At 40.8% G+C, this 25,891-nt stretch overlaps 1 protein-coding gene and 1 long non-coding RNA gene across 4 annotated transcripts; one reads left to right on the top strand and one right to left on the bottom strand.

The window, feature by feature from the left end:
- The first annotated feature begins 5 nt into the window (after positions 1 to 5).
- On the top strand, positions 6 to 25,873 carry LOC107265602 (voltage-dependent T-type calcium channel subunit alpha-1G). 3 transcript variants are annotated; one of them, XM_015735197.2, is made up of 28 exons: positions 6 to 2,128; positions 6,213 to 6,324; positions 7,401 to 7,534; positions 7,612 to 7,709; positions 7,793 to 7,964; positions 11,087 to 11,190; positions 11,273 to 11,541; positions 11,620 to 11,798; positions 11,871 to 12,034; positions 12,122 to 12,585; positions 12,653 to 12,782; positions 12,847 to 13,139; positions 13,228 to 13,379; positions 13,440 to 13,649; positions 17,664 to 17,820; positions 18,210 to 18,365; positions 18,436 to 18,570; positions 18,682 to 18,960; positions 19,040 to 19,386; positions 19,459 to 19,636; positions 19,701 to 20,225; positions 20,319 to 20,468; positions 20,544 to 20,924; positions 21,011 to 21,203; positions 21,275 to 21,536; positions 21,603 to 21,733; positions 21,800 to 22,242; positions 22,330 to 25,869. In XM_015735197.2, exons 1-28 carry the CDS (start codon positions 1,836 to 1,838, stop codon positions 23,635 to 23,637), a joined length of 7,419 nt encoding a protein of 2,472 aa, XP_015590683.1. In that variant the 5' UTR covers positions 6 to 1,835; the 3' UTR covers positions 23,638 to 25,869. The 3 variants fall into 3 exon arrangements, with proteins under 3 accessions (XP_015590683.1, XP_015590684.1, XP_015590685.1); XM_015735198.2 differs by lacking the exon at positions 17,664 to 17,820 and adding an exon at positions 14,968 to 15,088 and having other exon boundaries at positions 1,836 to 2,128; positions 22,330 to 25,873; XM_015735199.2 differs by having other exon boundaries at positions 1,836 to 2,128; positions 18,802 to 18,960; positions 22,330 to 25,873.
- LOC112494048 lies at positions 2,046 to 6,200 on the bottom strand. Its single transcript, XR_003059140.1, has 3 exons — positions 2,756 to 6,200; positions 2,490 to 2,645; positions 2,046 to 2,166 (listed from the first exon to the last, which is right to left on the bottom strand). It is a non-coding gene; the product is annotated as an uncharacterized LOC112494048 (long non-coding RNA).
- Positions 25,874 to 25,891: the final 18 nt, after the last annotated feature.

Raw genomic sequence — 25,891 nt, forward strand, 5'->3', positions numbered from 1 at the left:
TCTTTCAAGTACGTTGTAGCAATTCGAACGGTTACTACTCGTGCACTTCCTGTTAAATCACTGATCGATTTCCGGGTTCTTTATACAGTACCTCTGGAATGACCTTAATTTAACAGGACCATCAAAATAGAACCTGGTGCATCCATCTGTCGTCCTCGGAGTTTATCGCTATGATGTGTAGTCTGATGATTTCAAGACTCTAGGGTATCCCCTCTCCAAAGAGGGGGACGTGGTGTATGATTCGTAGAATGCCTTGCGATCTCCATCAAAGCCTTAATGCGATGAGTTCAAAAGCATAAAGACAGTGAGAATAAAGAGAAAGAGTCATTATAGAGAATTTGAGAAGTTTGTTAGTACTTCTAGTTTTACATCTTCCTATTGTTATTAAATCCCAATTGTCAGGTTATCCAAAGGCAGACATAGAGAAGGACTTATGTATTTCGTTCTATAACTTTTTGCACTACTGCAGTAAATTACAAAAATTATATTGAAAAGGACAATTTTACTTGTACAATAGGCTAATCTGAAATCCAATGTGCCCGAACACAAAATTAGATAACATTACTAAGAATATTTACAAAATATAAATCTTTAAACCTTCATTATAAATTTTATCAACTCTCCGTATCATCCTCAGATTTAGTCTCCGTAGCAAACATTTTCAAAAGGGTTGACCATGAATTTTAGGGGATGCGAGAAGAGGGACTACTACCAGCTGAAGAGTGGTATTCATATAGTCCATGTCAGGGACACTAGCTGAAGTAGGAGTGCACTCCCCGAGTATGATGATGCTTTGAAAGTATGTATGTACAAACAGTGAGAAATGCACTCTGGAGATGACGGAGATGTGAACAGTATAAATTGGGTTACTGGATCGTGCATATGGATGACGTGAAGACTGTTTGCGATGGCCTCTCGTGTATTTTAGATGGACGACGAATGCCAATGAAACCAAGACGACGACGATGCTACGAAATGGCTCCATCGAGCACGAGCCCGAGAACAGCATGGATTTCTGTATATTTCTTACCGTCCTTGTTCCTGGCCTACACAGTAGAATAATGTGGTCTCTCTCATTCTCCCACTCTCTATCTCTTACTCTCTATGTACCATTCTCATCCCCTTGTATTCTAGAAGATGAGTAGGTAGGCTGGAGACCAAGGCGCAGATGGCACGTTCACATAGGGGCGCATGCGTTCCTTAGGGTGACGTTCGACGTTTCCTCAGTCACCGGTCGACGTTGCGCCAGGCACCGTCGACGCAGAGCCTGGAGACGCGCGCTTCTGCCTCTGACTGTGACTCGGAGTCAGGTCAAAGCCGCACGAGACGGTGCTCCTTTATCATCGCGTCATGATCTTCGTACGTGCTCCGTCCTGGCCATTGGAACCAGCGTCGTCGTCGTCGTCGTTTTCACCGTTGTCGTTGTCGTCGTCGCGGTTGCCGCCACTGTCGTCAACGTGGTCGTTATCCTCGTCCTCGCTATCCTTATCAGATATCTACGGATAGGTGTTAACGAGATACCTAAACCACTGGTACCGATCAGTCTCTTCAGACTCTGTAATGCTACACTCCGAATTCCGTACGATCCTATGCTCTAGACCCTGAAGAAGAATCCAAACTGAGGTTGTTCTCCTGCCACGTGAACACTTGAGTTCATCAGGGAGACTGTAACGGACTGGTTATACAGTGAAGAATAGACAAGTAGATAAGAATAGACAAAGAAGTAAAACGGTCCAGAGAATCAAGTCGTCGGAACGAGCTAATAGAAAGAAGAGCAAAGGTCTGAAGAGACTTAGGAACTTCCGGTAATACATTCTAGTGCACCGGCTCGAAAAATGTCCTTACATTATTACCCACAAGGGTATCGGTATCGTTCCGCGACGAGGACGAGTGTCAGCGGTACACCCGGTGAACAGGGTTCGGACAGTGATGTGGCCGAACTAAGCGAACTGGAGGATGATGGCGACGAAGAAGAGGATGGCGACGAGGACGAAGAAGCCGATGAAGATGATGACGAGGACGAGGAAGGTGATGAGCTACCGTATCCGGGATTCGTGCCGGTCGCTCTGCGTTATCTCGACCAGACTACTCGACCGCGCAACTGGTGTCTCGCACTCATTACAAATCCATATCCTTTACATGTAAAACCGCCTTTGGGCTTCTTAGCTGAAAACCGTCTTTACCATTTTCATTAGTTCACCTCTAGGATGGAAGAGTGCGCGCGCGCGACTTCGCATCTGTCTGTTGTAGTTTCTACCTTTTGCGCACACACCTTCCTGGCCTAAGGTCACGGTAGATCGTTTCATGTCTCTAGCACTGTCTTACTTCCATCGACATCTATTGTTACCCATTTTACAGTAAAATACTGCCGATCTGGGTAATACGTGAAATTACCTCTTTAAATTTGTAATAGCTATTTCACTCAACAAGTCAGTATACTTCGTTCAATATAACACTACATGTACAATAGCACTTTACTCAAGAGTTACCTGTTCACGGTTCACGTTGGACTGGGACTCGATCGATTTCCCTTTGACAACGATTTTACGCGTGGGGACTTTGATATCGGTGACGCGTACCTGCTCCAATCAGTGGAATGGAAAATCAGCTCGATTTCTACGTCAAGTTTTATTATGCTAAACGACCTGGAAATTTATTGTTAACGTTATTAATTATTATGCATCGAGCTAACAATAGTTAGGGAACTTTTTTTCTGGTTTTCTCCATTTTAGTATTACAGTTCTATAGCACATACCTGTTACTCGTTGCTGGGAGACAATCAAGGAAAATACGACACCGGATGCACGTGCTTGCTCTTTTTTACTGAGAACTTCACTGCTTTTACTTTCTCTCTCTCTTTCACTCTCCGATCTCTTCTGCTCTTCGCCAAGCCGGTCTTCATTGTCCTTATAACAATGGCTATGACACGGCTTTAGAGGTTAGTTGCCCTTTGTTTGAAAAATACGTAATTCCGCTCCATTTATCTCTCTCTAGCTCATGTCTTTTGAGTAGTGACACAATCTCGACACAGAGATATGATTTCTAATGTAATGAGATCCGGTTTGGCATCGCTCAGACAATGACTACAGCGAGGTCATCGTTCTTCGAAAATTTGCTACGTACCTCAGATCGATTAAATAAGCCAGGTTATAAGGATTCCTTGAGGTGGAATCATCGGACAGTCATCCTAAAAACACCTTGAAGCTTAAATACGTATATCTATCTGGGCACGGCTAACCGCTGAGGCTGACAGCGTTAAGGTAAACATTCCGGTCAGAGTTAACGTTCACATTTTTAGGCGCGACATAATCATTGCCAATTTGTTACACAGTTTATAGTTTGGTCAGGACATTACGGGACGATTAATGGTTCTACGGTACTATACGGTATAAAAAAATTTTTTAAGGAAAAAAAGAACCTAGAGTTTCGATCGAATTGGGTCACAGAAACGGTTGTTAAGTTTCTAGACCGGATATACACGAGAAACGATTCGATCAGGCTCTTGAGACTACTAGGCATAGAATTAATTTTCCATTGGATTTCATGTCAGCTACTTGAGATCCCTCGAACGTTCGACATTTATCAAACCGACGGGATCTCAAGCATTCGGGTACCCGGGGTTCCTGGGTGAGGTGGTCCGAGATGAAGGATGAAGTAGCGCTATTTTCGATTCGCGAGGCGGACTCTTCCGGAATGCGGTGGTATGTTTTACGGTCAGTCAGGTCGTACGATCGGCATAGGCCTGGGTCTGAATTGGAGGAAGTAACGTCGAGCGCGACGCCTCGCCACCTGGCGGTAGCGGCACGAACTAATCTGACATCAGTTTGATATTTTTGGTTAGGTTAATTTGCGCTCGGTAGAAATAGTCTTTATGGTGATGCGAATAATTTTATAGGTTAGGCGCCTTATCAGCTTGGCCGAGAGAAGCTCGTTATGAAATCTCGGCAGTTACTAGAGGAGGTGAACACGTCCTTGGAGTACGGATAAGAGGAGGTCCTGGATGCTTGATGTAGTACTTTGAGGAGGATGAGAAAAAGGGTTGGAATTGGGTCGACCGCGAGTCATAAAGAGAAAATACCTTAGTAGATAGGGAAATGTACTGTGCGTATATGTATATACGCCATTTAACAGAGGGTGCGGTTAGAGGGTGGTTCTTAAGATTACCGTAAGCCTACCACCCTACCCTTAATCGAGGAATCTGTACCAACAGATAGGAAGACAGTATAGCAGTAACTTCTCTCTCTGCATTAAAGCCAGTAGAAGATGCTGGAGCCAGCCAAGCTGTTTATTGATCGGGCACCCCTGGGTTTCTGGATATCAGACGAGTTCCACACCCTTACCCATAAAATTTCATGAAATTGTGCTTCGCCTGCATTTATAGGTTACGTCATATTTTTATAATTCTTCAACTCGCGTTTACCAAGCATACATACCGATTTTATAAATAACATACTGTCGCTGTATTACAGCCAATGGTAGCAATTTCTCAAACCACCCCTAATGGACGCTGTCCTTCATTCACAAATATCGGATCTACGTGTCTACTTCAGACTTGACTTTACCCCGATTCCCCATTAGCCTCTTGTGGCTTATGTTTTCCTCCCAGGGATACCAACCGAAGTTGGGACTCACCCTTATAAGCGACCCCAAGCGATCTTATGTATTATAGGAAGATCAATCAACCTCCAAAGTGGACGGACAAGCTTGCCCGGAATTTTTTCTTTTTTTTTTCTTTTTTTTTTATATTTCATCCCCTATACCATCAAACCCAAAAATATACCACTCATCCCGCTTTCGTCCACTCGACCCTGCGCGAAGTCATTCTCGAAATTCCCGGACGAAAGTTAACTATCCTAATAGAGAGTAAAAGAAATAGCGCAAGAGTTGCTTTGCTGAGGGTTTTGCTCTACTTGCTCCCTCAGTGAACAGGAATAGCATACGTACTACCAGTGGCGTCCTCGGTATTTTCACTCGAGTATTCACCTCTCGAATGGCTTGCAATTCCGCCTGGATTATACCTGCATACGTTTCATGACTATTCCTGCATCTATGACTGTGCGCCTAGGCAGTCACACACGTATACATACAAATTCCACGTATAACGTAGATACGTGTCGAGCGGTAAAGGTTCCCTACGATTCTATCGGGGATGAGTTCAGATCGATAGCATTCATAGTTTTATTTCCGTCGCGAAAGCTCGGGCTTCGTAAAGCCGGAACGTATATACGTACACCCGTATATGATCGATATACGTAAATACATAGAGCACATGGGTGGAATAAAAGAAGAATATCGATCAGCCAGTGAATTTCAATTATCCTCATGTAATTTCAAGACGGACGTCTGTTACCGTGGAAATTGACTTTAGTTCAGGATGCAATGAAAATTTCTGAATGACATACGTGCCCCTTTACCAGGTCCTGGGTCATTCGTTTTCTCGATTAAGATAATTGCCAATTGCCTCTGTCCTAATTGGGATCAGTCTGTTGACTTTAATCGTCGTATGACTTGTTTTGCTCATAAGGACCCCCCTATGCTGTTCGGCCAATATAATTTTCCTGGGTTTTCAGGTTATGTGACGTTACTTCGGTTTTTATTAATCCCACGTGGAGAAGTCAATTGTAATCTAATTGTGTTTGCCTCTGTGCGATACATGGTGGTTATACGAATGAGAGTGGTTGTTTGGTATAATTTTATGGGGGATAGACAGAATACGTGGGTTCATCCCGGAGTTCATAAAGGTTTAATGAATGTCGAATTCCACGGGACACGGATGGATTTTATGGTTTTATATATCTTTTTATAGACTATTGTCAATTGTATGGTATATTGTTATTATGTTTAGATATGTATGGCAAGTTTTGTATTTTTTATTTAAACTTCTTACGCCCAGTCGATTTTACGTACTATTATTTTGGGCTTCCGCTCGCTTGGCAACGCTCATTGATTTCCTGGTAGTTCACGCTTTGTTTCTAATGGACAATCATTCAAACTGACGAGGAGTCATTCGTACGATAATAATCATACGGGCTTTATTGTAGTCGCTATTTCGGTAGCTTGTGATTAGCCGAACCATTATGAATTGTTGAGTATTTCTTTTATAGCGAAATCAAATGGTTAACTAATGCGAAGTAATATCAATCGATAGATTCTTGAAGGTTTTTAAGAACATGTATGGTATATGATTAATTATTTCCTTAACAATTGAACACGTGGTTCGAGAGGATAAGCATGATGGTTATCTTCTTGAATTGCATAACGCTTGGGATGTATCAACCGTGCGTGGACGATCAGTGCGTCACGAATCGATGCAAAATATTACAGGTGAGTTTATTTTTATGCAGTTTATTATTATTATTGTTTATCTTACGTATTAGGGTTCACTATTATCATTATCAGCAGTATCGAGGCTTGTATTTTTCATATCAAGCTGATACCGGTAAAGAAGACCAACTCCGATGTATTCTGTTCGTTAAATGAAATGTACGGTATTTCAATCGAGATTTTATATACCGATAGCAGCATGTCTTTCGTAATGACTGTGCTCGGTAGGTGTCAGACCCAAAGTTTACATAAGACTGGTTCTTTTTATATGTATCTTCTTTTTTATTCTGCAGCAATTTGCGTGAATTGTTCGGGAAGGTGATTTAAAAAATTTGTATATATCTGTCGGTAACTTAATATCACCTTTAGGTTTGCGTCTTGGGAAATCCGTCCGTTAGGTTAGCAGTGGGTCTGTTCCTCGGCGTGTCATTAGCCTTGGTAATAAAAGGGTGCGAGGGCGATAAAAGCGGTGCGCAATTTTGAAAAACCTAGCCTCTCGTTTGATCTTCGAGATATCTTGAACGAGTGTCGAGAAGCATAAATCATTCGTGGTTTACGATCGAAATTATTTTCAGCCCACTGCTTCGCTTTGCTACTCCACGCGCAGCTTAGCTGTCCGTTTCAAGCTTGATATTTCTCTCGGGGAATTTCTCTAAAACAGAATTCTTTGAAATGATTTACGTAGGCATAGGTATTCGCACGAAGTGAAATAAAGACAGATGCATTGTCATGGATTACACAGTGAATCGACGCTTTCAAAATTTTTTGACAGGTTGAAAGCCACGAAGTCAACAAGTCGCACGTGGTTTTACATAAAATCACTGAAATACATGTCAGAGGCAAAAAATGTATTTTCTACCAGTACAAAATGATTTACCCTTCTAGCACAAATTTTATACAGATTCATATACGATTTATTGAAGATTTTATAGTTTTCAACCTGTCAAAAAAAAAAGTACACGAACTCGCAGTCGGACTGTACGTATAAAGAGAATCGGACGTAAGATAAGACCTATGGATAACGAAAAGATAAAAAGTCCAGAATATAGATAAAATGCCATTTTTATAATTTTCAGAAATTCGACGACATTATATTCGCATTTTTCTCCCTGGAGATGACGATAAAGATGGTAGCAATGGGTATATACGGCAAGGGCACCTATCTGGCTGACTCCTGGAACAGACTAGACTTCTTTATAGTCGTTGCTGGGTAATTAAACGCCTTATAAATTTTAATCAATGGTTTATTAAGAAGTTTACCTTCCGAGTACAATCTGTGTATTTTAGCGCCTTGGAATACTGTCTCAATGTGGAGAATATGAATTTATCAGCAATACGAACGATAAGGGTTCTGAGACCATTGAGAGCTATTAATAGGATCCCTAGTGAGTATAAATATCATGATGCTGTTAAAAAATTTATTAAACAATTCAATCACCGCTAATATACTGACCTTGCATATATTCAGGTATGAGAATACTAGTAATGTTACTGCTGGACACTCTGCCAATGCTGGGTAACGTCCTGCTCCTGTGTTTCTTCGTGTTCTTTATATTCGGTATAGTAGGCGTCCAGCTCTGGGAAGGAATCCTGAGGCAGCGATGCTTCCTGAAGGCGCTGCCCAACATAAAGTATCCCGAGTAAGTAAATTCATCAATAAAATCATCACTGATCAATGATCAATGATCATGCCAAACGTTACGTTCCTCATTGCTCCCCGAAATGGCTACTTGGTTTTGAGCCAGGTTAAAACATAAACGAGGCTGGGTAGTGAGTCAGTAAGGGTAGCTACGTGCGGTCAAAGTTTAAATATTCAGATGAAAATATTAACGAGGTAAACTCATGGGAAAACTTACAGAACAGATCTGAGCCAACCAACCAGTAGAATTTCGTCAGTTAGGTTATACGGTGTGACGTCACTTGGGTCATATTTGTGGCACTGCCCCTAAACCAGCCCCCATGTATATACCCAATGGGTATTCAAACCCCTCAGGAAGAAGTTCAGGTGGATATGATACGTACCGACAGAATTTTCCCTGCTGGACTATATCTATATACACACATATCTACAGGGTGTTTCAACTCAGACGCATCAGTCGGGTCTAAGAGGTGTAGCGAAGTTTCTGCCATTGAGCATCGTTTGGCAAAATTCTACATTGAATAACGAATAAAATTGTATTATTAAAGTATATACAAGCTTTTCAAAAATACGATAAACATTAAAAAACCTCGAACGGCTCAAAAGCCGTTTATGAGATTCATCCGTAAGAGAGAAAATTTTCCAAAGGATATTTCATACCCACGATTCACTACTGGAGTTGGTCAGAGTACGCGTGTCCTTTTCTTAAGCGCGTAAACGCCCATAAGTCTGTCTCTCTCCCACTCGCATCAAGTATAGAAAACTCCAAAATCTCAAAGGTTCTTTTATCTGATCTAAAAGTCACGATAGGGTAAATCCACCAGTATAATGACAACCTCGAGACAACGTGAATAAGCACCCGTGTTAAAATCAGTATATACAGATATAATCTAAGTAAACGTGCCCTTTGACCTGGTCCCGTCAATCACTGGTGAGGTCAACTCTACTTTGGTAGACTTTTTCTCTAAAGCATTGTCCAGCATTGTTCGCTCAAAACAAATGCACGGCAGCAGCAAATTTTTACTATCGCATTAGACCTACATAATCCCCTATAACGTTATCGTGTCTCTGCGCTCTTATCACGAAATCTATAAACCGCATAGAGTACGTACACGCTTGCCAAAAATAAGCCTATCCATAGACTGTTCAATAGAGTCTGCCTTTATACAGTAGAGCTGTCTGCTTTTTGCTTCGGACACGAGATTAGATCGTATTGTCGTTCGCTATATCGCAACGATATACCATACAAGAGTTATCATTATATATCGTATAGCCTGATAAAAGTTGAAGCCACACTTTTCACCCTGGGAATTCGTGCATGAAGCTTCATGGCTATCAAATACTCTATCCACGCCAAAGACCTATGCTTACTGTTATCATTCTTTTTAATCGTGCCCTTAATCGATATACCCGTGTACAAATTACTATTCCCGCAATGCAATACAATCACGGGACAATAGAACGAATGCTAGCGTCGGTTTTATTAATTTCATCGTATTATGATCATTATTAATTGTATCAGTAGATATTATTATTATGAGAATATACATCTCCTAGTGAAATATAAGCGTAAGCATCAGCCCTAGAGGCAGTGACAGGCTGTTATTTCGCTGTTGCAGGTTACTCTCGGACGAGTACTCGGTTCGATCACGCATTTAGTAAGCTCTGGTATAAAGAGAGAGTGTGTGAGAGAGTGAGAGAGAGGGGGGGAAGAGTGCGTGCGAGAGAGAAAGATATATATATATATATGCCGTGCATATACATATTAGAATATAAATCTATCATACGACTATATCTATATAGTGCGTCTGCGTGCGTGTGCGTGTGTCTGTCTACATAGAGCATGCCACCTCATATGTTATGTCGTCTGCTACGGGTACTCATCTGTCTTATTCGTTTGTACAGTATACAACGTCAAGTCGACAGATACAAACCACATTTTCTTTGAGGAATTCATGCTTGGTTAGGACATATTCAAAAAGATATATATTTTAAAAAAATTTTTTTAATTCAATGCGAGAGTCGTGAATTATTTGAATAACGTTCAATGGCAGGATAAAATTTTAAATTTTTTTTTCCCTTGAAAAGTTCGCGGATTTACGGGGCGGAAGGGAAAACACGTGGATAAATTCTGCACTGTTAGGTTTTAACTGTCAAGAAAGAAAATGCTATGGTAGCAAGTCACGTAGTTCTTGGGATGTGCATTTCACTCTTGTATGCTCTGTCCGCCATTTGAAAGATTTCTTAGGATGTTAGGTATGCATGTGTCGATGTGAGCGTGTCGTAAACTTTGTAATTTTCTTAATATTTTCGTTATATCTTTTTATTATTCAAATTACATCTAGCTGTCTCCTCTCTGCCTGGTCGTCTGTCTTTCTTGGAGCCGTGGAGAGATCCGAGGATAACACGTGTCCGAGGAGTAAATTTCGACGGGGATTATTATTATTATTATTTTCTTTCAAGCAAAAAGGTCCGATCGAGAGTGCGAAAGCGTATAATGCAATTTACAGATATATTGGAAAGAGCCTTAAGTTTGGTACACTTGGACGGTGCAACGTCTGACTCGGCAGTCATCGATGACGATGAATGAATGCGGATGAATGAAATCGAATGAGAATGACGAACGTCACTGTGCACTTGATAATCAGCCTGTCCAACAACTAGGATAAACAAACACGCACGTGATACGTTCTAGATACATTCAGTAGACGCTACACGTGCACTGACTATAGCTTAGACACCATACGAATCAGTAAACTATACGCATAGAAGATGCATTACCAATACTGTTTATGCAACGATTGAACACTGCTGTGTTAATAAATTCGTAAAATTTTGGAAGAATTTATAATGACAGTCGTGTATTATTATTATACATATATACATGCGTTGCATTCCTGATGCAACGTTGTCGGTTTAATGGGAGAATACGTGATAGTTATATATATATATATATGTGTCGGATACAGTGCATATAGAATGACATTAATGCATTTCGTATAAATAATTCTTTACCTTTCTCACGATCGATCGTTCGGACATGCATTACGAAGCATGCCAGTGCATCCTCGTATCTTTGTGGTTATGTATGTATTTCATTAATAGGGATGATTTGTATTGCAGCGATCTCGAGAAGTATTTCGAATATCAAGGTCAGGATTATATCTGCTCGAGGCCGGATGATAGTGGAATGCATACGTGTAACAATCTGCCGCCACTTAAGCTTGGTAAGCGGAATGTTTTGAATTGAGCCGGGCGTGACGAGGTTGTTTGTATTTTTTTTGTTAATTCGTCATTTTTGTGTTTTAGGAAATTTGGTGTGCAACAGTACTGCAGTGCCGAACAACAATACGACACTGATAAACAATAGCTCTTGCGTGAATTGGAATTATTATTATACGGAATGCAAGGGTCAGGGGAATAACCCTTTTCAGGGCACGATATCGTTTGATAATATTGGTCTTGCCTGGGTCGCCATCTTTCTTGTTATCAGTCTTGAGGGATGGACTGATATCATGTACTACGTGCAGGATGCTCATTCGTTCTGGGATTGGATATACTTTGTTCTCTTGATTGTTGTGAGTTTTTTGGATTATAAAGGGAAAAATTTTATTGATTAGAATTTGAATTTTTATTTGGATTGTCTGCTTTTTCAGATTGGTTCGTTTTTCATGATCAATCTTTGCTTGGTCGTGATAGCCACACAGTTCTCTGAGACGAAAAAGAGGGAAATGGAAAGGATGAGGTTAGAGAGGGCTCGTTTTCATTCTACCAGTACGCTTGCTTCGTCTACAAATACGTCCGAACCGTCCACCTGTTATTCTGAGATAGTCAAGTAAGATTGATGTTGTTATTTGTGTGTCGAATTTTTGATTCTGTGGAAATACATGAGATACACTTGTTGTAGGTATATCGCTCATCTGTGGCGAAGGAGCAAACGTAGGCTGATGAAGAAATATCGGTTGTACTTATACAGCCGGCAACAGAAACGCGAACAGAAGCTTTTGAAGGAACAACAAGGTGGTCTGGTTTCTTCGAACACTGTGGGTCTTCAGATGAACAGAGCAAGGGGTGAGACAGGGAACAATTTTGTAATTTTTGTTACCCAGGGTACTGAACTGATTTTTTTGAACTGAACTGACAAAAATTGTTGTTCAGAGAGAAGAGTACATCATAGCAGATGCCCAAGACTCCTGGCAGCTCTAGAGAGTGGAGAACAACCGGGGCATGGGATTGGTAGCGACCTGGGTGTGAATGCAATGGTCATGGCAGGAAGTGGAAGTCTACCTCTAGCACCTAGAGCGAGCCCAGAAGTTTCCGAGACCGAGGTCTCATCTAACCAGTGCCGTTCAGGACTTCAGAGGATGCCGTCGGTCTCCAACGGCAGTGACAATACCATTGTCAATACAACAGAAGCCAACAATGCTTTGTTAAGTCCACCGTGTACTCATTACCGGAGAAGAAGTAGCGTCATGTTCAGCGACGTGGTGCTGCTCCACGGAAGTAGCGTGAACACTTTGCCAGGATCTATAGGAGCTGGTGAACGGAACGTCTGCTCCAGTGAGAAGATGACCCAGACTGGCGATGGGAACGTCTGGTCGACGCCTCAGCCCAACGTGCAGGTAACGACCACTGTCAATATATCTAGCTGTCAAATTGACAGTCAGCGAGTAACCTGCTTTGGTACAGGTGCAAACCGAGCTTGGTGCCAAAGAAGCCATGACTTGTCAGGAATTGCTTGCTCTGAGTGGAGCACTGAGTGCGGCTCTACCAACTGGTCAGCTGGCGCTGGATTCATTTTTGAATTCATTGACAAAAGGTAATAAAGAACTGTCAAAGCAAATTGTCAGAATTCAATTTTTCTCTATACAATCATCATACAGGTATATCAGAGCGGCACATTACCCTTGAGGACCAGGCGCAATGGCATAACGATCCTGATGCCTGCTCTTGCTGCGAGGCTCAAAACGAGCAGATCTGGCCGGAGGAAGTTAGCAAGTGGCAGAGTTCACAGACGCGAAAGATTCTCAAGGCTTCCGGTAGCTGTTTTGTATGCGTTCTTCGGTGCGTGAGACGCTGGATCAAGAAGCTCGTGGAGCATAAGTACTTTCAACAAGGGATCTTACTGGCCATTCTGATAAATACCCTGAGCATGGGTATAGAGTATCACAATCAGGTATAACGAAAGACCGTCCTATTTCGTCTCGTCAGTCACTGGAAATCAGATCAATAATATATATTATCGTTACTCGCCCTACGCACAGCCCGAAGAATTGACAGTGATCGTTGAGATAAGCAATATAGTCTTCTCAGCCGTTTTCGCCGTTGAGATGCTGCTGAAGATCATAGCCGAGGGTCCATTTGGCTACATAAGTAACGGCTTCAACGTCTTCGACGGCGTCGTTGTTGTTTTAAGGTAAGAATCCTTATTTCGCAACAATAATGTACAAGAATCATTTATACCCTCTGTTGGTAGCATTGTCGAGCTTTGTCAGGCCTTCGCTGGTGACAGAGGTGGTGGTGGTGGTTCGGGCCTGAGCGTCCTGAGGACCTTCCGACTTTTGAGGATCCTAAAGCTCGTACGCTTTATGCCCAATCTACGCCGACAGCTGTTCGTGATGCTGCGCACGATGGATAACGTTGCAGTATTCTTTGCACTTTTAATACTATTCATCTTTATATTCAGGTAAGTAAAGAATTATTAAAGCGCTCTTGTCAATTATCAAATGTTATAACAATTTTTATCAAAAAAAGAAAGACGTGCCTCAGACATATCCCTGAAGAATAATGATGAAGTTAATAAATTCATTTTGACTACTTTTCGTTATAAGGGATGACAAGATTGATCGATAAGAGTAGTTATACGAGATAATCCTCACTCAGAATCTATTTAGATCTATAATGAGACATTGTGAGGGATGAATCCGGCAGTCACATATGTCCTGACTTCGTGAGAGTGTTCTTGAGCCAATTCCACGAGCGGCTAGTTTATATAATTATATATATATATATACTCCTAGATTAGGTTATCTATCATATCAAATTTTTGTTGTGGCGATTATGTAATGCAGTGCGTTGACATTTATAATTTGACATGACAATAATGGTGTAATGGTAATGATGGTGTTGTTGGCACGACCGAGGTGACTCTTGCTACTTATGGCTTTAGGCATCGAAACGACCTATTTAGAGAAAAAAAAAGAAGTATACGTATATAATAAAAATATATCCTACGATGTATGCTTTATATGCGTATACCACATACATTATAATACATAGTATATATATTATACTTAAATATATATAATATACGTGTGTGCATGGTGCTTAAATGCTGAAAATGTCTAGTGAAAGGATCCTGATTCTTAACTGAGCTATTATGGGCTATATAATCACTCTCGTATTATCGGTCTTTCACTCACTCTTTCTCTCTCTCTATTTTCTTCTTCTTCTTTCCCTCTCTCTCTTTCTCTCTCTCAGCTATACAATCTCTGAAGGCCTCAGCGCGTGCCTATGTACCGATCGACATTAGAGTATTGCAATTCTTTTCGTTTATTTCGACCAGTACTCTCGGTTATGACATTCTCATATTATTATTATGCACCCTCCTTTCACGTTACGTTATTTCCCGTTAAATCATTTTCAAAGTTCACAAAGCCACTATTTGCTGACGCTCATTTATAAAAATCGTCCAAATTCCAGATCGCATGTCGTCCGATCACGTCATGCGTACCTGGTCTGAGATAACATGACCGGAAGTCCTTTTCCGGGACTCGGTTTACAGAAAGCCATCAAGCTGACTTCTCAGCGTCATTCGTCTTTACGTAGAAGAGCCTATACAGTTTCAATGGATGCAATCCAAATTAGAAAATGAGATTGAGACAAAGAGTAATATAGTTGTATAATACAAAGACGATAATGAGAGACCAAAAAAAGAGAAAAATGCGAGTAATGGACCCTTACGGATATATGAATGTACATTGCCACGTTTCGTTGTGTTATAGTATTCTTGGGATGCACCTCTTCGGTTGCAAATTCCGCGAAACGATGAAAGGCAGCTCTGACGTCGAGTGCGATAGAAAAAACTTTGACTCGTTACTGTGGGCTATTGTGACGGTGTTTCAGGTACAGGATATATTTTCACTGTCAGAGGGTTCTATACTAGTATATTATTATTGTTATTACTCTAACTTAATATTTAAACGCTAAAAAAAAAACACGGTACAAGCACCTCTATGCCCATACTTTTATGATTTCGAATATGAAAGGTAACGTATGAGCTTTTAGCATGAACCTCACTTGATGATGATGATGATGATAATAATAATAATGAACGAGGCTATATATATAATATATTTATCACATTGCTTAAATCGCATATTTTTATATCTTAGGTCATCAAGTACGAAACGTCCGACTTCGAATTGACGGTATTTGAGGAAACCGGAAGTTTCGTACCTTATGATCTGATATATATCTATAATAGATTATACGCTGCCTACTCTTATATATCTAAATTTTATATTAAAGTACTTATCTTCGCTCTGCTCTATCTATATCTCATACTTTGTCTATTTAGCATGATTCTTAAAGATATCAGTATCGATGGCTGATTACGTGTTTCTCGCTTCGATGGGAACGTTGGATTGTCGCTTTTATTATTACGATGTTGTTATGGCTGTATTTTTATGAGGTTATATCAGTATTTTTTTCATGTATTTTATTTTGCCTACGTGTCTCGTCGTTCAGCTGGATCACTTTTGCATGTTTCGAAGAACGTATGACCTGTGAGGTAGAATTTGTCAATCGAAAGATCGAAAATTTAGAGACCTCGTTCGATAGCGCTGACGTTCGTATATGGTTATGGTTAAATTCATTTTTTTATTTTAATCATGGTAAACGTGATTTTATATGGGTTTGTTGAGTCAAAGTGAAAGAGGGGTTCGAATAATGCATGCGTGCTTCGCGCGAGGATCTCTTTGTTCACGTGCACCCCCACCGTTTTTAATAGCGTTGCTGATCGATTTTATTATCATTCGGTCGCGTATTTCGAACCCATGAGAATCGTTAAGTTCGAAATATCGATTTTTCGATCCGACCAGAGGATATTCGACATAATGATAAATTAGAGATGTATGAATTGATAATTAAATTTATATAAATTTTCGGTGACTTCTGTAAAGGATAAATACACCATTACCTTGTTACACTATAGTACTATGACAGCACGCCATTACGCACTGGACACTTTCGAATCACCCTGTAGATTTGAGTATTTCGTTACATGAAGGAATATGGGCTTTTGATTATTTGAATTTCCCGGGCTAACTTTTATATACGTATCTTGTTTAAGTATACCTATCGTATTATGCAAAATATAATAAATGCAGACTGTTTCTCTGAAGTTGTTATTCAATATGTTTAAAATTTCTAATCGCACTGATTAGCTTATAACAATAATGAATATTTATTGCGTAACATCGTCAGAGAGAGACTTGCATACTTCCACGTGAAAAAGTAGATAGCCCTAGGAGTAGTTAGTGCATATTTTCAAGGTATATACAAACATATATGTTTTAAGGATATACTGGTTTACTTAGCTCAAACGCATCAAGTAAAGGTTACATGTCTGCGTAGGAAAATTTCATATTGCCAATGGCTTTTTGCCAAAGGTAATAAATAGTTTACCATTGATATACTACATGTTACCGTTCGCTAAGATCTTCGGCAGTGTGAAATTCTCCTATGGGTACGTTTGATTCCAACGGCGAAGCCAACTTCAGGTCGTACTTTGACGTTGAGTAGCCTGCTATGCATATGGAGGTTAAGGTGCCTTTCCATGTTGAGTGGACTAGTTGTGTAAGATGGATAATTCGGAAAACCAGACCCTTCATTGGTCATATTCGGTTATCACGAAAATGTTATCCGACAGAAGGGTCACGTGATGGCCGATTACTAGACTAGTCTGTATGACGTGGAAAGGCGCCTTAATTCAAAAGTATCGTACAGTCTGAAGTGGTTTTATTATAGAAATAAAATGGACGGACGGACTAACTTCACTTGGTGCGATATTTCACAATAAACCCTGCGTACTCTATCACATATATTGATGTATATACATATGAATAAAAGCCCATTGAAAATTGTATAATGGATAGTAAACGGAACGAATCGATCCATTATCAAAAAATCTAATGGGTTAGATCAAACGATATTACCAGTTTGATATATTTTTCAAAAAATCCCACATCAATAACTATTTTATTATACAACAGTTACTGTAACATTCTGCAATAGGTGCCTGTATAACTCACAGTCCTCTAGTTACTCTGGTCGTTCCTATATAGTTTCGATATTCATATTTCACATAAAATATCTAAATTTCTAAAGTCAGTTAAAATCCGATAATATAGATAAGATATGTACGTGCGCAAAAATTTTGCAGAATGTGACTACTACGAGTGCAGCTTCAAGTGACACACTCATTGCTATTTACTAGATATTTCGCTTTTAACGCAGGTCAAGGGTGTCTTCGGGTCATTGGCCTTTGGTGATCGATAATGATAAATAAATTTTTTCAAACAATGCTATCTATGCATATGCTCTCTGTAAATTACGTCAAAATGATACGGGGACACTCTTCGTGTGAATTCGCCCGTTTTTGAGGGTACTTTAGGCCCCTGGATTGTCTCGGTTGCAGCATCCTAGGGATGTACCTGTTCGGGGGTAAGTTTTGCATGTGGGCGGACCGGAGTCGGCCGTGCACCTGTGCCGAGGTGGTTTCGCGCCACCCAATGTGTCGCTGTGATCGAAAACATTTCAACGACATCCTCTGGGCCACTGTCACCGTCTTTCAGGTACCACTGTTCCTTACCCATATGCTTATAATTCGTGCATCCTGACCTAATGGTAATAATAGACATTTATATATAGTATTATCTAACATCAAGTTGACTTGATTACCTGACAAAGCATATAGATATAGTATATTGCCTATATCTCAATCCTGATACATATTCTCCCTCTTTATACATATTATACATTCTTACACGTATCTCTTAAGACTGATACGTTTTAATACAAGGTTTACATATGAGAAGTGTGATTTTTGGAGATTACTCTTTGTTCACTTTCTGGATACTGGATCGGTGAAAGATCAGATGTTTTTTTAAAGATGATTGTAAAAAAATTTTTTTGTCAACACCATTTTTTTTATTTATGCTTTTTTTCATAATTTCGTATACAGATACTCACCCAGGAGGACTGGAACGTTGTCCTCTTTAATGGGATGCAAAAGACTTCGCACTGGGCAGCTTTATACTTTGTTGCACTTATGACCTTTGGGAATTATGTACTGTTCAATCTACTCGTTGCCATCCTGGTGGAGGGTTTCTCGTCGGAGGTAAAATTTTTTATTTGTACAATTTTTTTTAAATTTTATTTCTATGGTTGAACGTGGTTATGATTTTTAGAGGAATGAGAGAAGAGAACGCGAACAGAGAGAAATGGCTAGACTAGCTGCTAAGGAAGCTGGCATCGGTAGTGATGGAGGATCATCAAGAGTTTCCAGATCTCATTCTGTGACTGATAGTGACACCTATACTCAGGTAGACTTCCGTTTTTTTTCTCTCCACTTGTTATATGTATACGAGAATTGATAAGACCAGATAGAAAGAAGCCTTGGTCCATTCGTGTGAACATTTGCTGTGTTGTATTAGGACCACAAAAATTCTTGGCAGAGTGCGGATGATCTGAGAAAATACAAAGACAATTTTACTCGCGAAAAACAGAACGGTAGCTGGAAACATTCAATAGATGAACCCAAATGTAATATCCAGAAGGAGAGCAAGATGATGGGTACCCAGCCTCCAATAATAACGCATACAGCTGCAACTCCTCAGGATTCACCCAACACGACCCTGGACGCGGGATGCAGAGAGTTCAACTGTCGTCCTGGAAATCCGACCTTGTCGATAGAGTCAATTGACAGATCAGCCGTAAGCGAACTGATAATCTAGATGAAAAGAAAGATACGATTGTTAATAATTCATGCAAATAAATATTTTAAATTTTCAGAGTCAGTGCAGCATCTCAGGTCTTTTGAAGCCACCGGACAATAAATTCGCGACGAATAATCTTATAGCTACTCAGCCGCCGCGACGGATCAGTCTCGTAGCCGTGATAAATCCGTCGCGACGCGACAGCAGAGATTCAAATTCTAGATATGCGTCATTAGACAATGAAAAATCGTTTGGATCTGTACAACGCTCCAGAGCGTTTGTCTCTAGTCCGGCTAGGATACAAAGAGGATACTCCTGGCGTCTATCGCGACCATCCTTACGGCGTAAGAGATCCCAAGAAGAAGACCCCCGACATACAACAATTCTTAACAATGGACGTAGCACCACCAGGTCAAATTCTATGTAAGGATTATTGTACTCGTTTTCTCTCAGTTTCATCTCAGGCATTGTCTATACTCTTTATATTGCTCTTAGAAATTGTGCTGACTATACAAACTACAATGGCGGATATCTTCGTGGATCCATAAGGAACGATACTCAGTGCGACACGCCAAACAATCGCACCGCCATTACGACGAACAATCGGAGTTTAAGTCCAAATAACTCGATAAAAAGTCGTAGCTCGTCGGTAGCTCATTACGCAGCATCTAACGTGAGTATCAGTTCTCATAAGATTAATTTTAAAAAATGATAAAGTAATTAAACCTTTCCTTCAGATGAGATGGATAGGCGATCTGTCGCGACAGAATTCTCTTCGCGGTTACGACAACATTCAGATGCAAAAAGTACCACTCCATGATGAGAATCCACTGAGCTCTACTCCAAGGACTATTAATAATCTGACTGTTGAAACTGGAGCACTACCCAGGATCAAACAGCTCTCTGAAGACCTGGAACCGCAACCTGGTGAACAGACGCCACCGTCAAATGGCAACGAGAGTGCCAGCAGCGTGGAGAAGATCAAGAAGATCTTCATGTTCTTCGAGCCGAAAGGATGCCTCAAAGAGAGGGATGATTATTCGCTTTATCTGTTCCCACCGAACAACCGGTTCCGTGTACTCTGTAGATGGTTCGTGGATCAAAAATGGTTTGACAATGTGGTTCTCCTGTTCATCGGGCTGAACTGTATCACATTAGCCATGGAACGACCTAATATACCTCCTGACAGCCGTGAGAGGTTATTTCTTGCAACAGCCAATTACATTTTTACCGGTGTCTTTGCTGTGGAGATGTTCGTTAAGGTACAACTTACTTGTAAATAATTAATGGTTATAATAATTATTATTGTTATATCTTTTAAAAAATATATTAAATTCATATCTTTTAATTTTAAGGTTGTAGCATCCGGTATGCTTTATGGTACTGATGCTTACTTCACTTCCGGTTGGAATATAATGGATGGGTCGCTAGTGACGATATCGATAATAGACTTACTAATGTCCCTGGTATCAGAAAGTAGTCCACGAATTTTTGGCATACTACGTGTACGTAACGAATGATAAAAATTGTGTTGCTTACGGTATAATATTTTTGTTCTTCATTTTATAAATTTTCATCAGGTATTTCGTCTTCTCCGTTCATTGAGACCACTCCGAGTGATCAACCGAGCACCTGGACTAAAGCTGGTCGTCCAAACGTTGTTGTCTTCGTTGCGACCAATAGGAAACATCGTCCTGATATGTTGCACCTTCTTTATAATATTTGGTATATTAGGGGTGCAGCTTTTTAAGGGCGCATTCTACTACTGCGATGGACCTGACATTAAGAACGTTCGCAACAGGACCGACTGCTTGGCCGACAAGCGAAATGCCTGGCTCAACAGGAAGTATAATTTCGATGACCTGGGCAAAGCGCTTATGTCATTGTTTGTACTGTCGTCACGTGATGGCTGGGTGAACATTATGTACACAGGGTTGGATGCCGTAGGAGTGGATCAACAGGTGGGTGTCTATTGTTCATTTGGAATTGATCTTTCATAGAACTAAGTACTGACCTTTGTTCATTTAACCGGTCTGGGTGATTTTAGCCGATGGAAAATTACTCGGAGTGGAGGTTATTGTACTTCATTGCGTTCATTTTGCTGGTGGGATTCTTCGTGCTGAACATGTTTGTCGGCGTGGTTGTTGAGAATTTTCATAGATGTCGCGAAGAGCAAGAAAAGGAAGAGCGTGTTCGAAGAGCCGCCAAGAGAGCACTACAGATGGAGAAGAAGAGGCGAAGTGAGTGGTTATCTTTTTCCTTGTTGTATATTTAAGGAAAGATGGTTGACGATGTATCTTGAATCTTTTAGAAATGCACGAGCCACCTTATTACACGAATTACTCTAAGGCAAGACTCTTTGTTCACAATGTCGTCACGTCTAAGTACTTTGATCTTGCGATCGCCGCTGTGATTGGTTTAAATGTTGTCACAATGGCAATGGAGTTCTACATGATGCCAAAGGCTCTTACCTACGCCCTGAAGATATTCAATTACTTCTTCACAGCTGTATTTATTCTTGAGTCGTTCATGAAGCTTTTGGCTCTTGGCTTGCATCTTTATCTGAAAGACAAGTAATAAAATATATTTTCTTGTGAATTAGTAACGAGCAGTGTCAATAGCTATTGATTTTCTTTCAGATGGAATCAGCTAGATGTCGGGATCGTCATCCTTTCCATAGTCGGTATAGTCCTGGAGGAGGTCGAATCCAAAATAATTCCAATAAATCCAACAATTATTCGTGTAATGAGAGTCCTGCGAATAGCGAGAGGTTAGCTTCGATGCCCGATGAAAGATCTGTTATTCATTTAGGAAGTAACACTGATTTTATGTTTAGTACTGAAACTTCTGAAGATGGCCAAGGGTATACGAGCACTTCTGGATACGGTGATGCAGGCGTTGCCGCAGGTCGGTAACCTGGGCCTCCTCTTCTTCCTTCTGTTCTTCATATTCGCCGCTCTGGGTGTTGAGCTTTTTGGTCGACTCGAGTGCAGTGACGAAATGCCATGTCAAGGTCTTGGAGAACATGCTCACTTTAGCAATTTCGGTATGGCCTTCCTGACCCTCTTCCGCGTGGCAACTGGTGACAATTGGAATGGTATCATGAAGGATACCTTGAGGGATGATTGCGACGACGCTGCTGATTGCGTCAAGAACTGTTGTGTTAGTACAGTAATAGCGCCCATCTTCTTTGTCATCTTCGTTCTGATGGCTCAATTTGTACTGGTAAACGTCGTTGTGGCAGTACTCATGAAGCATCTTGAGGAGAGTCACAAGCAGGTAAGAAATGAAAGTAGATACAGATCAAGACGTGTGGAGTATACATTCCAAAAAACTATCATCAACCTACCTTACTTTATTCCGTAGATGGAAGATGAATTAGATATGGAGACTCAGTTGGAGCGTGAGCTGGCAGCTGAGCAGGAGGAGCTGCTAGAGGAGGAAGAGGAAGAGGAGGACGACGAAGATCTAGACGAGGACGAGGGTAACGAGGATGTGCGAAATGCAAGACCAGGTTTATCAAAAGTGCGTTCACTACCGGCGAATTTTATCTATAATCCACCGTTAGAGATAGAGAAGGATAGGGAGAAGAGCCTAGAGGGTAACGAGGACGCTTATGAGATAGACAGACACCTGGCTTCCAGGACAGCACACCAATCACAAGCATCTCGACGGCTCTCGGAAGCCTCCGTCCTGGTCCTGAATGACAGAAGACGAAATTCCTCTCATCGTACGAACAACAGGTTTTCCTCAAAGTTTAAAGTGAAGCGGCGACAGACATTCCACTCGCATCAACGCGACACCTTGCTCCCGGTTGTCTCCTCGATGCCAATGCACTTCGAGGTCGCCGAAGTCATCAAGCCAACAAGCAACCTTAGCGTACCACGAATCATTCCCCAGCGAAACAGCTCGCTCTACGGTAGTACCAAGTACCTGCAACCACGAGCAGCTGATCTCCAGGAGGATAGATCCTTCCTGACCGTCACGAAAGCTTCTAATGAGTCCATTAATAGAAGATCATCAGTAACCTCCGGTCAACCTGGTGAACAGACACCTGCTGGGAGTTTGGGTACGTCCAGTAAGACTGGGAGCTATCTATTTCCTGTATGTGAATCGTATCTGGGTAGACATCGGAAATCTAGCGACTCTCAGTCCGCGGAGACAAGTATGAGTGCCAGAACGTTAAGTGCATCCGGAGTTTCAACTAGTTACGCACACTATGGTAACAACCTGGCCAAGAGCAGAATAACTGATGAGAAACCATCGCCTGAGGCAGACAACGACTTGGATGTTCAGTCTGTTATTAACGAGAGGAGACCGTCCAGCCTAAGAAGTAACAGTACTACAGCTTCCGCTAATGCTGGTACTGGTTATCAAAGCCTTCCGGGTAATGGTTTCGGTGATATTTATGCTAAAGACGAATCTGGGGAACGTACTCTTTCAAACGTTGCCAGCGACATAAAGATCTACGTGGATGACACGGACTCCCAGAGCAGTGGACACAGCAATCATGCTAAGAAATTATCTAGTCAGGAGGGTGACACTCCCACAAAGAGTGAGGCCGAGTTCCAGTCTACGGTGACCCCATCCTTAACGACGTCAACGCCAACACCGACGGCAACAACGATGGAGCACGTGGAGGAAATAAAAAGTACAAGGAGCAAGGATTCTTAATGATCGATGATGCCGTTGTGCTTAGAACAGTATGTTTATCTATTACTGGGACTTTTTATATAGTGAAACAAAAATAATTGTCCCGCGAAAACGTGAGTGCGTTACGTTGCGCATGCGCGTACGCGACTGTGCGCATAAATTCAGGCCGGTCCTGGTACCGCCTTATGAGAACGATCACCCGAGGACTTTTTCAGAAAGACTGTAGTGCATGACAATATAGCCTTTACTGTCACTTCGCTCTTGTGAAAAGTAAGATGAAGAGAAGAGGGAGAAACGCTTGAGAAATCATACCTTCGACTTTGACCAATCGAAGAGACCAACAAAATGGAGGACGCTGAAACCTCCCGGAGAACCTTTCTTGCTCTCCCAAGGGACTTTTACACATTTTATATGCCCACCTCGGAGCGTGCTCTTTTTCTACGGGTATTAAACGGCACGCGATTATTTTTATTGAGAAAATTACGTCTGCCGTTAATATACCGGACATACACAACTGTCAAGCACTCTACAAGTTATTTTTGCCAATTATCTATGGGAACAAAAGCACATTGAGATTCATGTAGTGGCTTTCGAAAAAAGCGCCATTTCGATACGTATAATCACATTCGAATAACGCGCTCCTCTCGTCTCTAGGTATTTCTGATCTTTTTAAAATCATGGCCTTCCTTATGTAGCTCTCTTCTCGCTAGACGATGTCGCCATCTGTTGTCAGCTAGTCGAGACCCGCGTAATTCGCGGATCTGAACTGTCTTGAGAATTTCTCTAAACTTCACGCAATTAATGTGACGTATTTCGGCGACACTACGCATTACAGTACCTATGACAATCTTGAATACCAATGACGGATTAACGATCGCGATCGTTTTATATAGTTAATTAGGAATATATTAATTAGCAATATTAATATGCACACACTGGTGCTAATTTTTGATGACTTGTTGACTCCTGGCCAAAAGTTTAGGAATTTACATGCTAGTCAAAAACGAGCGTACAAACAAATTTCGTATTCTAATTCACCTTGTCAGTCTGCTAGTCAGTCAGTCTGGAGGCATGGGAATTAACGAAGTCTGCATAGCTTTGATAACTATTATTCATGCAGCATATGAATTTATAACGATCATTATCTCTAGCCGATTTATCTTATCGACTCGCATTTTAAAATATCGAAATCGTCTATCTTCAGTTTTGTTTTTACTTTGACGTTAGACATTTTTCATTAACATCTGTGATATATTTTAATTGTAGAATATTTCCTAACAATCTAGAGCTAGTCACTTTTTAATAAACGAAAGAAGAAAAGCAACACAAAGAAATTCTATGTATATACAATATTATACTCTACACTTGGTGTGGTTTATTTTGATACTACTGCGTATAGTATTATTAACAATTGTCGGGTGAAAGTTTTATGCCTTCGAGCTCGTGCGCATGCGTGCAAGCGTGCGCGGCGAACGTGTTCGCGCTATTAGCTGGTGGTACGTATCATCTCCAGAACGATCTGTATGAAGATCATAGATACAAAGAGATAATTAAAAAACAAAATAGAATTTCTCTAGTGGCTATTACAATTACTAGAGGATAGATGAAATACGAAGTGAATTTGGCGGTTTGACAATTCAAATTTATAACGGCCAATCCGTGCGCGGCTCATCGTTTTCGTGAGATGAATCATGGTATATTAAATGAAGACAAGTGATGTAGAGAAATGTAAATTCAAGAAAGAAATATAATACCGGAAATTATGAATTAGTATTTCCGGTATCAGGTACCAGACCTCATTGACAACTAGAATCATATATATATAAATGTGTATATATATATATAGATATGTACTAGACGACTGAACTCCGAATTACCTAGCGTGTGAGCCGAGTGCAATTCATTGACTTTTAATAGTCAAAATCTTCTAAGTACGATGACGTGTATATCTTCTGTCATTTCTAATACGTGCCTCTCGAGCTTTGTTTATTCCTGTGTAGTAAAGTCTCTGTTTCACAGGCGTCCTGTCGTTCATATGTAGACCGACGTCCACGTAGCCGAGCCTTTCCAATTGATATTTTTTTTGGGGTTAGTACTAACGAGTTATAGATTATCTGAGATATTTAAATTTAAGTAAAACACAGTAAACGAAACGGCATAGGTGAACGTAGGCGAGATACGTTAGGCCGTAAGAGCTGTACAAAGAGTATATAAACAAATGAGAAAATAAATTGAGTAACGATTATGTTAATATGGAGCAACTTTTTTCTCTTAT

This window comes from Cephus cinctus, unplaced genomic scaffold (assembly GCF_000341935.2).
Source record: "Cephus cinctus unplaced genomic scaffold, Ccin1 Ccin1_scaffold0230, whole genome shotgun sequence".
Lineage (NCBI taxonomy): Eukaryota > Metazoa > Arthropoda > Insecta > Hymenoptera > Cephidae > Cephus > Cephus cinctus.